The sequence below is a fragment of the Rhinopithecus bieti genome, unplaced genomic scaffold, assembly GCF_001698545.2.
Source record: "Rhinopithecus bieti isolate Rb0 unplaced genomic scaffold, ASM169854v2 scaffold_5022, whole genome shotgun sequence".
NCBI classification, from domain to species: Eukaryota; Metazoa; Chordata; class Mammalia; order Primates; family Cercopithecidae; genus Rhinopithecus; species Rhinopithecus bieti.
The window spans coordinates 2,426,847-2,440,950 of NW_016804965.1; the positions used below are offsets into that span (position 1 = coordinate 2,426,847).

General features: G+C 40.6%; 1 protein-coding gene across 1 annotated transcript in view; it reads right to left on the reverse strand.

The window, feature by feature from the left end:
* Positions 1 to 14,104, reverse strand: part of MYO3A (myosin IIIA) — a 271,870-nt gene that overhangs the window by 25,320 nt on the left and 232,446 nt on the right. Inside the window, 2 exon segments of the mRNA XM_017870799.1 lie at positions 8,268 to 8,412; positions 10,580 to 11,474. Of these exon segments, the coding sequence (XP_017726288.1) occupies positions 8,268 to 8,412; positions 10,580 to 11,474 (1,040 nt within the window).

Here is a 14,104-nt window from a genome sequence, read left to right on the forward strand (position 1 = left end):
AAAATCTAATCTGCTTTAGTGTTAGCTTCTTGACATTTTTTTCTTCACCAGGATAATCTAAAGCCAGAGGGCTGACTAGTCTTAAGGGGTGTCTCACTTAAGATATTGCAATGCAAGGTGGCCAGCCAGTAAATGAAAATTATGATGAATGTATTATATTCAACAGACTATGATTGCTCCGCTTAAATTCCTTCAGACTTTTTTTAAAGAGCAAACTTCCATGAGCTTATCAGCATACAAATATTTCAGAGAGGCATACGTTTATTTGGCCTCTAATGGATCTGTGAATTTTTGTTCCTTTGGGATAATATAAACACTCTCTACTAACGTCATCCTAACCCCTTAATTACAAAAGTGACATAAACATTTATAATCACAAATTATCAGCAGCATATCAATATGGGCACTAGCATAATAAGGTTTGTGGCTATTTTGTGGGTTGTGCGTGGTAAATATCAGCTTGTAAAGGTTATTGCTGTATTAAATAGCCAGAAGGTAAGATACTTATTTATATTGCAGTTGTGGTAATAATGTCATTAAGTGTTTTGGTTTATCAGAAATGCACTTTTTTTTGGATAATGAATCACTTAACATCTCCACTTTTTTGCATTCAGAAGAAAGAAGATAGATTTAAAACTCATTGCCAGGGAAAATTGATTTAGAAAATTAAATTTCAGCATCATTCTCATTTTAATGATAATTACACTGTTTTACTTAAGTATACATGCAGAGTATAATTTGCAGAAGTATCACATATCTAAGTCAAATATTAGCAGAATAGAAATGCACTTGTTACTGTAATTTTTTTCTTTAATAAATCAATTTTTCAGTTTTTGTAAATTTCCATTTCCTCCTAAGAGTCTATGACCTTCAAGCAATAGAGTGACCTATGGGAAATCTTAGGAGAGGAATTTTCGTTGCTGCATGTTAAAGGCAGACTCACTCTAGTCATGGTTGCAACCTACCTTCTGGAAGCTGCCGTTTCCACCAGTCACCTCATCTGCCCTTGGCCAGGCTGGCTGTTTTGGCAATGGTTCTAGACTGAAAGAGAGCTGCACACAGTTCTGAGCTTGTGGACAGGACAGTTCTAAAGGAATCCTCTCTGCCTTGCACTGCCTCCCTCCTTTAGCACCTACAGACATGTTCAATTCTCTCTCTCTCTCTTTTTATTAAGAGATGGGGTATTGTTATGTTGCCCAGGCTGGTCTCGAAATCCTGGGCTCTAACCCTCTCACCTCAGCCTCCTGAGTAGCTGGGATTACAGGCCTGAGTCATTGTACCCTTAATTCTCATGCTTGCCCTGGATTTGACCTCTTGCGTCTACTCTGGGATAGCTCTGTTCTCTTGAGTTTACTCGAGGTGAAAAGTTAAGGGTAGGTGCTTGTCCTGCTCTGAGTGCCCTTAGAACTTAGGGGATACGTTACTGTTTAGGGGATCTGACTCACAGTCTTCTCTGACCTTCTCAAGAGGCAAATGCCAGCTCCCAGCCCCATTTTGAACTGCACAACTACTCCTGTCGCTCTTCTTTTCCTGCCAACTGAATGCCGATGCCCTAGGGCCAACTTCCACCTCTACCTATCCTATAGGTCATGGGCTTATAGCTACTGGCCCCTCTCTGATTTGGGTACTTTGAACTAATACCCAGATCCTTGAAAGCGAAACTTAGTTTGCTAACAATACTGGTAGGTTCAGGTAAGGTGCTGCCCCAGCCTGCCCCATATGTCTCTCCTAGTTGTGGCAGGAGAAGCAGGAGGATATAGCAGCCTGTATGGGGGGTGAGACCCACAGATACACACTCTGGATTGTCTCTTGTCTCTTGCACATTATCGCTACATCTCGGCGGTCTACTTCTGTCATTTTCCTTGGGCTGTCATCTCGCATGGATTACAGTCCTCAGAAGCCAGTTTGTTTTGTTCTAGTCCAAAGACTTCGATTACACATACATGCCCGGTCATCTCGCTTATATGTGAGCAGTCATCAAAACGGGGCGCCACAACAGAAGCACATGCAAATGCACATGGTGATACAGCGGTGCCTTGAGAGTGAGGACTTTGTTGGGGAGAGTGAGCTGTTATGTGGAACACTGCGAGCATGTCTGACTGCCCACCAACTATGGATACAGCCAAACTACCAAAATACATGTTTATTTGCTTGGAGAATAAGGAAAACTCAGAGGTGGCATCTAATTACATTCTGGCTATTTTTCAAAATGATGTGGATATTCATTTATTTAAAATGTTTAGATATATAGCCTGAGGTGAAAACAGAATAATTTTTCCCAGAAGCCAAACTTTAAAAAATTATTTATTGACTGTTCATAGTTATTTTCTTAGATTGGACTTTTAAAAACACAGAATTGAAGAACATTCTCTGACTTTAAACACACAACATTGGCTTTTTTCTTTCCCTCTGCTCATACTTTATAACACATAGATAAAAGGGTTTTTGGTTCCTATCAAGATGAGCTGAAACATACCAGTATTTTTAAAAAAAAGCACTCATTCTTTATTAGAGCACATCTAATCACAAGCTGGCTGGAGGAGTATCAAACAAGCTTTCAGTGGCTTGAGACAGCATGGCAACAAAGGTGACAGATCTGGAGATGACACTTTAGTCTTACCACATGTGACCGTGGAAGTTCTCTACCAGGTTGCAGTAATATTATTCAGATTCTTAATTTTATATAGAAGTGAAGTTAGCGAGGGATGGAGAGTATCCGCTCTACTAGAGATGACCATCTTGTTCTCACTAACTAGACACTCAACTCTTCTAGAACCCTGGACTTAGGGGCTCTTGTTGTTAATGAACCACCTCACGTATGTGAAGATTAAGCTGACTTATTTACAGTATTACAATTCCAATTCTGCAATATTTTATTCAGTGGTTAGATTAGCTAGCAGTTAGCCAAGGCTATTCTTTGAAAAATGAATTTAAAGGGCTGTTAATATTCCATATGTGAATAGTGTCATTACTTATTAATCATTCTCCTATTGTTCAATTTTTTTTCTTACCATATACACAATTTTTTTTCAGCTCTGATTATTTACTTAGGCTATGTTCTCATAAGTGAGTTTACTGGGTCAATGATATAAACTAATTCAGTGGAGTTTTTTTTTTTTTTTTTTTTTGACATATTGCCAAGTCACTTTTCAAAATGTTGACACTGCCAACTTACCGTATGCTTGGGAATAATTACATTAGCACTTTGTCATTACTGTTAAAATACTTTTTCATACTTGTAATTTTGATGAGTAAAGAATAGTAACTTGTTTTACTTTTTTTTTTTTTTTTTACTCCTAGAGTGGTCATATATATGCTTTTTTCCATCTGCATTTCTTCTTTTGCAAATAAATTGATGGCTTGTGCCATTTTTCCATTGAGAATGCTATTTTTTCTGAATGATTTATAAAGAGCTCTTTCTACATTAAACAGTTTAACTCTTTTTACATTTGTTCCAAATATTCTGTCTTCAGCTCTTTAACTTTTAATGATGCTTTGGAATCTCTAGAAAGTTTTAACATTCATGTAATCCAAATCTATCACAGTTTTTCTTTGTAATTCCTTTTATTACTTCTTATGTTTTGTCCTTTTCTAAGCAGAGATTGTGAAATGCTCAATTCATAGCATCTGGCTTCATTTGGTTTGTTTATTTCTTTCATTTAAATGATCAATGCATCTGGAAAATATCTGGGCATTCAGCAGAAGATAAGAATATTTTATTTCCTCATCCCAAATCAGAGACATTTTAAGGATTATCCATCTATTTCTTTTTTGTTCATATGTGTCTTTTGTAAATGACAGGTTTTTATAAATACTCAGGCCAATTTTAGGGCTATTCTGTTTCATTGATCTGTGATTGATTTTTGTAAAGCAGACATATGATTTTAATTATTATAGCATTATTCATTTTACTATCTAATAAGTAAGTCCTCATTTATAGTTATTCTTTTTGTCCCTGAAATTTACAAATGATCCTTAGGGATATTTTCTTAAGTTCCAAAGAAAATCTGATAGAGATTTTGAATGCAATTTTTTAAACCTAGAAAGTAATTTTAGAACGGTCATGTTTACAGTATCTTATCTTCCAATTCAGAAACACAATGTATCATTCCATTATGCATCTTTTCTTTTTTGTCTCTTTGTGGTTTGGTTGCTAGCTTTATTTCAAGGTATTGATTTTTTTTGCTATTATTTCCAATGGGCTCTTTTCTATTAGAAATTTTATAGGAAAGAATATCTATCTACATAACTATACATCCTTACTGAATTCTATTGCTAGCATCAATCATTGCATTTTTAATGTTGTCTGGTAATATTCCTACAATCCCATCTTTTCCCTTTTGATAAGTTATGCTTTTTGAAAAAGCTTCTCTTTGTTGTCTTATTGCATTAACTGGAAATTTCCCAATAACATAAAAATGTGGTGTTACTAGTATCTTTATCTTCATCCTCCTTTTACCAAGCTTCTCAATGGAGACCAACACTGAAATAAATGTGAACTATGCATACATTTAAGAAAAATTAGGTCAGGTGCAGTGGCTCACACCTGTAATCCCAGCACTTTGGGAGGCAAAGGTGGGCAGATCACTTGACATCAGGAGTTTGAGATCAGCCTGGCCAACATGGTAAAACCCAGTCTCTACTAAAAAAAATACAAAAATTAGCTGGGCATGGTGGTGGTCGCCTATAATCCCAGCTGCTGGGAAGGCTGAGGCAGGAGAATTGCTTGAACCCGGGAGGCGGAGGTTGTGGAGGTTGTGGTGAGCCAAGATCGTGCTATTGCATTCCAGCCTGGGAGACAGAGCAAGACGTTGTCTCAGAAAAAAAAAAAAAAAAAAAAAAAAAAAAAAAAAAAAAAAAAAATAGAAAGAAAGAAAGATTAAGAAAAACAAGTAAGAAAAAATTTTACCCAATTGTTCCAGTTCAGAGTCATGGATGGCTGGAGCCTCTACTGGAAATTCAGGGTGCAAGGCTGGATAAGATGCCCCTTTCCGTCTGTCTCTATTTTAATATTTAAATAAGATTTGAAGAATTCAGTAAGTAATTGTTAATGAATAGGAAATTTAATGAATGTTTTATGGTTCCCTTCTGACTTGTTCTGTCTGAATCCTTCTGCACACGATCCTCTAAGACCCTCTTCCCTTGGTTTCGGAGGGTCTAGGCTCCCTGGCTGCCCTCCCCATCTCTGGTCGCTCCTCTTTCCTGGTTCTTCTCTACCTGACCTGCACATGTCCAGACTCTTCCACTAGGCTGTCTTCTCTTCTCAGTGTAGGTAAATTTCCTGGAGTTTCCCTTCTCCTCCATGGCTTCAATTACCCCATATGTGTCCAACTGCCTACTGAGAGGTGGTCCCAATTCATCAAAGGCTTCTCATACTTAACACAGCCCAAATTAAATGCATGCTCCTGCTCGTTATTAATCTTTCCCATCTCAGGTAATGACATACCACCATCCACCATGATACTAGCTGATCATGTTAGAGACCCCGGCATGCCCCTTTTCCTGTGCAACCAATTACCAAATCCTTTGTAATCTACAAACTAACCATTGCTTTAAACTGCCTTCGTGGCCACTATCTCATCCTAGCTACCATCATCTCTTGCTGGCCTTCCCCTTTTCTCTTCATGGCTTTCAAGTTCAATTCCTACAGTGCAATCAGATTTTTAAAACATTTTTTACAACATACAATTCAGATATACAAAAAAATTAACACACTTAAAACTTTAATTTATCATGGTGCTCATTTCTACTTTCTAGCATTAAATTATTTTTAACAAATTCTAGCTAAATTCTAAATTCTTAATGTCTTCTGAGTAGATTGCGACACTTTAGATTAGGGTCAGAAACCCAAAATGACTAGACACTAAGAGCATTGATGGCTTACATTCAGCCTTCCCTTTTCCTCTCTGTCCTGCCACATGTAAGTCGGGGATTGGTGTAGGGCGCTTTGGCAGCTTCATGGCATTAGTGGGGAGGGGCCATCTGTTCTGCAGCCACTCTTGGCTGGTCATTGGCATCTGCTGAATAACTTGCCCTGTCTGGTCTCTGGTAGCTGAACTGCATCTCCCACTGTCCCCCTTACTCTTGGGTTCTGGGTTGTCAGATCCACACAGATACCCCTGGGTCATTAGGCCACATCAGGCCCTCTCTCAGGCACTTTCTCTGCTACTCTCAAGGACATGGGACAATTCAGATGTTTGCCAATTTAGCCTTAAACAAGTGTAGTATAATACGAAACTTCTCCGTATGTGCAGAGAACAAAAAGAGATTCTCCCTGTAAACCCGAAGGGCTAAAGAAATATTTCTGAGCTACAATCCTCTCCACGTAAGCTAAGAATTGATTTCTAATATTCTTCTTAAGTCCACAAAAAAAATGAAAGATTCAAGAATAAGGTGAACTCGGCCAGGCGCGATGACTCACGCCTGTAATCCCAGTATTTTGGGAGGCAGAGGCGGGCGGATCACCTGAGGTCAGAGTTTGAGACCAGCCTGCCTAACATGGCGAAACCTCATCTCTACTAAAAATACAGAAAAATTAGCCAGGCGTGGTGCCCTGTGCCTGTATTCCCAGCTACTCAGGATGTTGAGGCAGGAGAATCGCTTGACTCCAGGAGGCGGAGGTTGCAGTGAGATGAGATTGCGCCACTGCACTCCAGCCTGGACGACAGAGCTAGGCTCTGTCTCAACGAAACAAACAAACAAACAAAAAAGAATAAGGTGAACTAATTTGACTTTCTCATAAAATTCTGCTGCTTTTCACGCTTGTTTAAAGTCCCTGAGATGTTCAAAAGTGAAAATCTTGGTTGCGACCTCTACTTCCTCCCAGGACACTGCCTCCCATTTGTACCTCTCCTTTACAGCAGCGGCCTGGGGTGAGCTGCCTGGCTTCCTTGCTTCTCCACACCACCTGTTCCTCTCTTCTCCACACTCACCAGTGCTGTCACTTCTGTGACCATGAGGGAACCAGAAGCCCAGGCCTTCCCTCAGCTCCTACCCTGCCAGCATGCCCCCTGGGCACAGGCCATTGCGGCAGCCAAATGAATGGGCCTCTGGGCTCTGATTTGCTAGTTTCTCTTCTTCACAGCAGAAGGCTCTCAGACAGGGCCAGAGAGCAGGAGAGTAGCAGGAATGAAGGGCACCAAAGAGCCGTTTGTGGTCAGTTTCACCGCAATTCTTGACGTGAAAACGATGTGGCAGAATAACTGATGAAAACATTAAGGTATTTCTCCTTCCTCTCATATCAGGAAAATAGCCAAGTGCATCTTAGTATATTTCTGCCTTAGAGATGTTTTCAGGGAATAAATTAAAAGTTGCATGAGGTCAGTGGCTCTTCCCGTCTTTGGTAAAAGCCAAACTCATTGCAGAGATGATGTCAGGGATCCCTGAGCGGGGCAGCGAGATTGCGAAGGGCCTCCAAGAAAGCGAGGGAAAGTAAATGCAGATTCTTCTGGGCAGAGGTCAGCAGGGTTCAAAGTTGTGGGACTCCTGAACTTTATAGTGACAGCTCCTGGGGAAGGTGCTAAGACTGCAGAGAATGGCTACCTGGAGTGGGCATGGACAATATGAGGCTCCAGACTCCCACGGTCGAGGTGCCACCTGCAGGGTGTGGGAGCAGCCAGACCTCCCAACTTCAACGGCTCGTGGAGGCCAGCTGGAGCCATGAGTGTCCCAACAGTAACTTCATGGACAAATGTTCAGAGACTACAGGCTGTGCCTGATCTTTTGGTGGTGTGCAAGGCCATAAAGCCTTTGCATAGCTCTGGGGAGAAGGAGATCTGAAAATTATTGAGATTGAATTCCTCACCAGTTTAGAATAATAGGTTGACTAGAAAAAAGTTCAATAACAATATTTCTTGTATAATGGGATTTTACACCTTCCACACGCTATACTCAAGGCTGCAGTTGTTGACAAAGGAAATAGAAATCTTCCTATTTCTATTTTTGCTCTCTCCTATCAAATTTGCCTCCTGCCAGGCCCCCTTTCTATACCACCCTTTTTTATTCCCTTCTGGTGTCACATGCCAAGTTCTAGTTAAAATGAAAAAAGAAAAACATAAAAAATGGAGGGGAATGAAGTCAGAGAAGGTAGAAAGTGGGTAGAACATCCTAAAACAAAGTGTATTTCCATGTAAGAAATGAAATAAAGGTTCTCCCAAGACAGAACACAGGCTCCTCAAATCTGCCGTAGAATAACGGTGGGAAACTAATAAACAAAGTATCTGGCATTTCCTTCCCCTTCAGGAAGTTCTAACTCTACTGATTTTTACCTGAGAGGCACTGCTGAGAAGAAACTCCTCTATTAATTGGCTTATGGTGCGAGACACCCAGATAAAGTGGCTTCAGTTGCTGTGACAAAATCATTTCATTCAATTTTTTCTGCAGAATGAAATATTCTTCAGATAACTTTGATATCTAAAAAGAAGATCATGTGTCAGGTTAAATCAAGGAAAAGAATACAGAGAGTTCTATAGGCACTGGGGGCTGGGAAATGCCTTACCAGCACTTTTGGGGACTCTCGTGTTCCTCTCCAGGGCCCACCCTGTCCCTTGCACCAGGTCTGATAAAGTCCTCACCTGACAACCTTCCCGCCTTGTGCTCTGAATACCTGCCCTCTCACATTTTTCCTTTTTCTGTTTTTTAGACTGAGTCTAGCTCTGTCGTCCAGGCTGGAGTGCAGTGGCGCAATCTCAGCTCACTGCAAGATCCGCCTCCCAGGTTCACGCCATTCTCCTGCCTCAGCCTCCTGAGTAGCTGGGACTACAGGCGCCAGCCACCACTCCCGGCTAATTTTTTGTATTTTTAGTAGAGACGGGGTTTCACCGTGTTAGCTAGGATGATGGTCTTGATCTCCTGACCTCGTGATCCGCCCGCCTTGGCCTCCGAAAGTGCTGGGATTAGAGACGTGAGTCACCGTACCCAGCCCACATTTTTCTTTAAAAACTGCCAAGCACGTCACGCTACATGCAGAATTCTGTTCTGATCGACTCCTTCCCAGATTTCTGAGATCTGGCTTCCAGCGTTGCCACTCTGCTGTGTTTGCCTTTCTGCTTCTGTCCTGAGGACTCCTCTGCTGCCTTTGATTGTGTAAACCTCCTTCCTTTTCTTTCCAGTCTTTTTAGCCTGATTTCAGGGCTGCTCTATTCTGGTTTCTCTTTCCATTCTGCCCCCGGCCTCTGTTCTGTCTGCATCCTGGCTCTGATAACACGGCTGTCCTGCTGGGTTGAGTGTGAGGCTCCCGCTGGGACAGCCTCTAGATTTGTTCCATGGACCAGTGAATTTACTCCCATGGCGTTACTGGCCAGCTCCAAGTAGATGCCTTGGTAATTCTACATCTCATGTCTCCATGGCATAGCAGGTCTGAGCTCTAATCCCTGATTTGGTGTTTGGAGTGAGAAGAACTGTATGTTTGTTAAACTCACTATTTCCATATGCTTAACAAGAGTAGGAAGGGGATGGGTAAATTAAAAAATGGCAGATCTCCACTGACAACTAGAAGTTGGAGATGTCTGGGTCACACCTCTTGCACTAAGGAAGGGTCCAAGTGCAATTATTGTGTTTCTCATAGGCTCAGCCACCGTCAGATACAAAAGGGGAGTTGAGGGACTCAGGAATATTAGACAGTCCTTCTTGGAACTAACCCATTATGATATTTCTTTTATTACTTCATACACCATTGATTACCCTGGAAATTCATGTATTTTAGAGATCATCTAATTAAAACTCTTCATTTTACACAGGAGAAAATAACAGTGCTAACACATAAAGTGATTTTTATGAAGGTCAAATGCCTAGAAAGAGAAAGGAGGAACTGCAATTGGTATTTACAGAAGTTGGTTCTTGCAATCTTTCCACAGCACCAATTTATCAGAGACAAATGTTATATATCAGAGATAAATTGTATGTATCAGAGATAAATTGTATGTATCAGAGATAAATTGCATGTACACCCATGAGAAGCCCTAAAACCTGTTGCTTCCTATGCTCCTCTCTAGAAATAGCTGAGACACACCTACGACTGGCGTGAGATATTCTCCAGGAGGGAACTTTTCTCTGCGGTTTTTCTTTGTGATTCCTTATTTTCCATGACTGTTTGTTCACTGTCACGATGTGACGTGCAGACTTTCATCTTCACTGTATATGCTTTGGTGTGGCTACCTATCAAAATCTGATACCTAATTATGTCTTCTCAAATTTGTGAAAGGGAAAAAGCATAAACTTTGGAGGATTTAGAAAACTTAAAACGACTTTTTTTTTTTTTTAGCTCTAATTAAAGATCTCACAGATACATCAAACTTTTCAGTGTCGAGCCTCAGCGTTTTAGTAAGCTGTATAAACCAATGTCTAGTATCATGACTACATGAGGTTTCTATCATATTTTATACTAATGTTACCATAGTAAATTGGGTTAAAAGCTCCTGGCTATTTGAATAGCACAATCCTTGAGACATTTTATTAAAAATGTTTGCGGGCCCATCAACACAGATGAGACAATCTACCAGTTATTAATTATGTGTTTAATTCAGTTATTTTATAGTTCCCAGGGACTTTTATTAGTAAATAAATTCATTTATTCACATACCTGTTTTGAAAAAATTGCCAAATCCCATGCTTCTCTTTCTGAAGTTGCTTTCGAGTCTTTGTTATCCTTCATCTTGATATTATTGGTTTCCTCATGTTTTGTGGGATAGGAATACAAATTATGGGTGTTTCTTGCTACTTCTGTTGGTGTTGTGACAATCCTCTGATGCTTAAAAGATGACATCTTGTCCTTCCTCAACTGCTGCCTTCTCTTGTAACCCCGGTATTTGCTCTGAATGAATACCGCTGCTTTATCTTCTTCCTCCTGGGCCTGTGTCACGGGTTCAGCTTGCCTCTCTTTGACTGTCTCATGCCTCAGATGGCTTCTGCCTCCCTCCTGGCTGCATATCGGTGCACTCTGGGTAACTACAGATGTCTTCTTTTCTTTTTCCGTGCTATTTGCATTTTGATAAATTGACCTTTGGCTAAGTGTAGGTTCCAAAATTTTTTTAAAGGAAGTCTCATTTTCAGCTAACCAAGGCACTGGGTAGCTTGGCCTTTCCGATATGGCTTTCCTTTCTAGATATGCTGCTTTTGACGCTTCACAATTCCTCTCCTCTGTGTACCTCTGACAGTAACTCTGGATCATAGCTTCCTCTTTCTCTACTTTTGTTAGCTTGCTGTTCTCTTCCAGGTCTTTGATAGACTTCAGTTTGGGGCTTACTTCTGGCCCTACAAGGTAGAATTCTTGCTTAACCTCTTCTTCGTACACATTATTCATTTTTTTTGGAGTCTGATACCCTCTGTTGTTACTCTCCACAGCATTGGTGGTTTCCTCTTCAGGTTTGAAAGTGGAAGTCTTCACTACAGATATACTTCCTTTATTATTTGGAGCTGAAATGAATCTTTCATTAGCAGAGATTGCATTTTCTGCTTGTTTCTTCACGAAAGATTCCCTGTGTAAAATATATTATCTTTGAATATACAGTACTAAACTGGGGCTTATTACTTCTTTTGGCAATAGCTATATGCTAGATACTGGTGGGAGAAAGGCAAAAGGAACAAAGAAAGCTCAAAATTAAAATGTCTCAAGTCACATTAATCAAGTGCTTTCCAGAATGTTCTCTCTGGTGACAACTGTGATAACTACTCAAATAATGAGAAAACCAGATTCAACTCAGAGTGAGAAATACCCTAGCATATGAATAACCATCTTTTCATTTAATGAGATATTAAAATTCTAATCTCATTAGAATTTTCAAAATATATCCTTTTCAAAACAAAGTACTTTAGTAGTGAGATGCTGTGAAAAATATACCTAAGTTTGATACCAGTAAGCAGGGTATGTTCACTTGACTGACATACTGTACTTTAATAAGCACTAAGTTTACTGATCAGAGGAAATATCTTATAAAATTAAAGGAAAAGCAATGTCCTCACTACGGTTCATGATCATGTAATACGGTGACCAAAATTTCACAGTTGCTACTTTGCTAATATCCTTCCAAAATGATTTCCCTTCACTTGAAGATAAGGTCTTCTCTGTATTTTTTTTTTTTTCTAGCCAAGAGCAATACCGCCAAGAAAAGGTTAAGATGGAATAAAATGTTGTACAATGACACCTTGATATGCTAACACTTCTCATTGCTACTTGGAGGGCTTTTGCACCAAACTTTTCATCTCAGCCCAGAAACCCATATGAGAGTTTGGGTCTTTTGTGATCTGTTTGTGAAGTCAGACTGTTCTTTGAGTCAAATCTGGAAAAGCTACCGGGATTCCATTTTCTAATTATATTGGCCACTTCCTAGGACTAGAATTACTATGGTATCCTTAGGCTAATACAGGAGGCATAACAGAATCCTGCTAGGATCAGTCAAAAAACTAGGTAGGGCACCAGAGATGCCCATGATTTTGATGAATCGCTACGCTAGTATTTTGAATTCCTCCATAATACTGACCTCTCTGAGAATGCTTACATTTATTCAAAATACAACTGATGAGAGAAGATATGTGTGCAGTCTCTAACTGACTGCATTCCAAAAAATCAATTTATAAGTTAGTTTTGATCCTTTAAATGCATTTCACTGGTGAAGACTTGTACACACTGCTGAAATTCCCACATCAGTTATACGTCTAGGCTCAGGAGACTCCATCCTGTGCTGCGGCTGGCTGAGGACCATGTGCAATGATGGGTACTTCTGAGGATCAGCCCTTCAGAGCTCCAGCATGAGGAGGACTGTCGATCTCTTCTGACATCTGCTGGAGAGCCCTGCCGGCCTGGGCCTTTCTCCAGCTCCCTGCTGTGGTATTCTAGGTCACAGGTCAGGGGCTCTGACAGGGAAGGGTTAAGTGAAAACAAGGGCTTCTGGTAGGTGAGGGAATAGGAAAGTCAGAAGTGGCAGAGGGAGGGAGTCCAGGCCCGCAGATCTCTGGCAGTGGTCAGGCCCATCTGCCTCTCCCTTCCCTAACCTTCCTCTCTAAAAGCTTCCCTTGACTTTCTGCCTGTACTGCTTTTATGTCTGACTTTGTGATCCACCTCCTATGAGAGCCCAATAAATGTCAAATTCTCCATCCCAGACTGCAGAGACCATAGCTTCTTACTCACACTCATGTACCCTGAAGTAAATCTTGTGTGCAGTAGATGCTTAATAAGTATCTGCTACATTGAAAGCTAATCCCTGGTATCCTCAGAAGAAAGGTGGTAGCAAATGGGTATGCAATTGAACATCACACTTCCTTGTTAGATGTGATATCTACAAGCAGTAATTTCTAGAAGTAGTACAATTAGTCCATCTTTCTTCCATTTGCAGCCAGTTTACATTTCTCTCAACCTCCAGACTGAAGTACAAGAGTCACAGGTATCATCCAGCCTTCTGCTCCTGAGGCAGGCCTGTGATGTTTGGAAGTTTGCTGAACTGTTTTATAGCCAGTAACAAAGAGAAACAAATCATTTGGATCCTCACAAGCAAAGACAAAGAGCATATATGTAGGTCTCAGAATACACAAAAACTTAAAACACCCAATGGCTCCAAACTTCAGATGAACATTCCTGTTTTTCAAATAAGGAAATGAGGTTGGCCTGAGGGATTCAGGGAGTGTGTGGGTGAAGGTGAGGGGAAGAGGTGGCAGAGAAGTCTTCTATGAGATCATTTATGAGACCACTATTGGCAGGAGAGAAGAATAGCGGTGAGTGAAGAGAACATTAGATGTGGGTGTGTGGGGAAAGAAGGAAGCCAGGAAGCCACCTCTTCTTCTGTTTCATTCCTTCACCCTTTCTATGGCCAGTTTTGATGTTAAAAACAAGGAGACTAGCGTTGGGGCTGGAATGATCTTTATCTCCCTGGATGACCATGTACTCAGTTTGATCAATTCAAGTTTCACCTCTTGGGCAAAATGTAGATATTTTTCCCTTTCCCTAACCACTACCAACCAAGGCAGGGTTCCCTCCTCCTTGCCCCCAGTGTACCCTTTGCCTATTTTTATAGCTGAGTTAACACATTTTACAAGAGTGATGTGTTTGTCTGTCATTTTTTTCCCGTAATACTGTGAGACATTTGAGGATAAGGATTTTGCTTCACGTATCTAT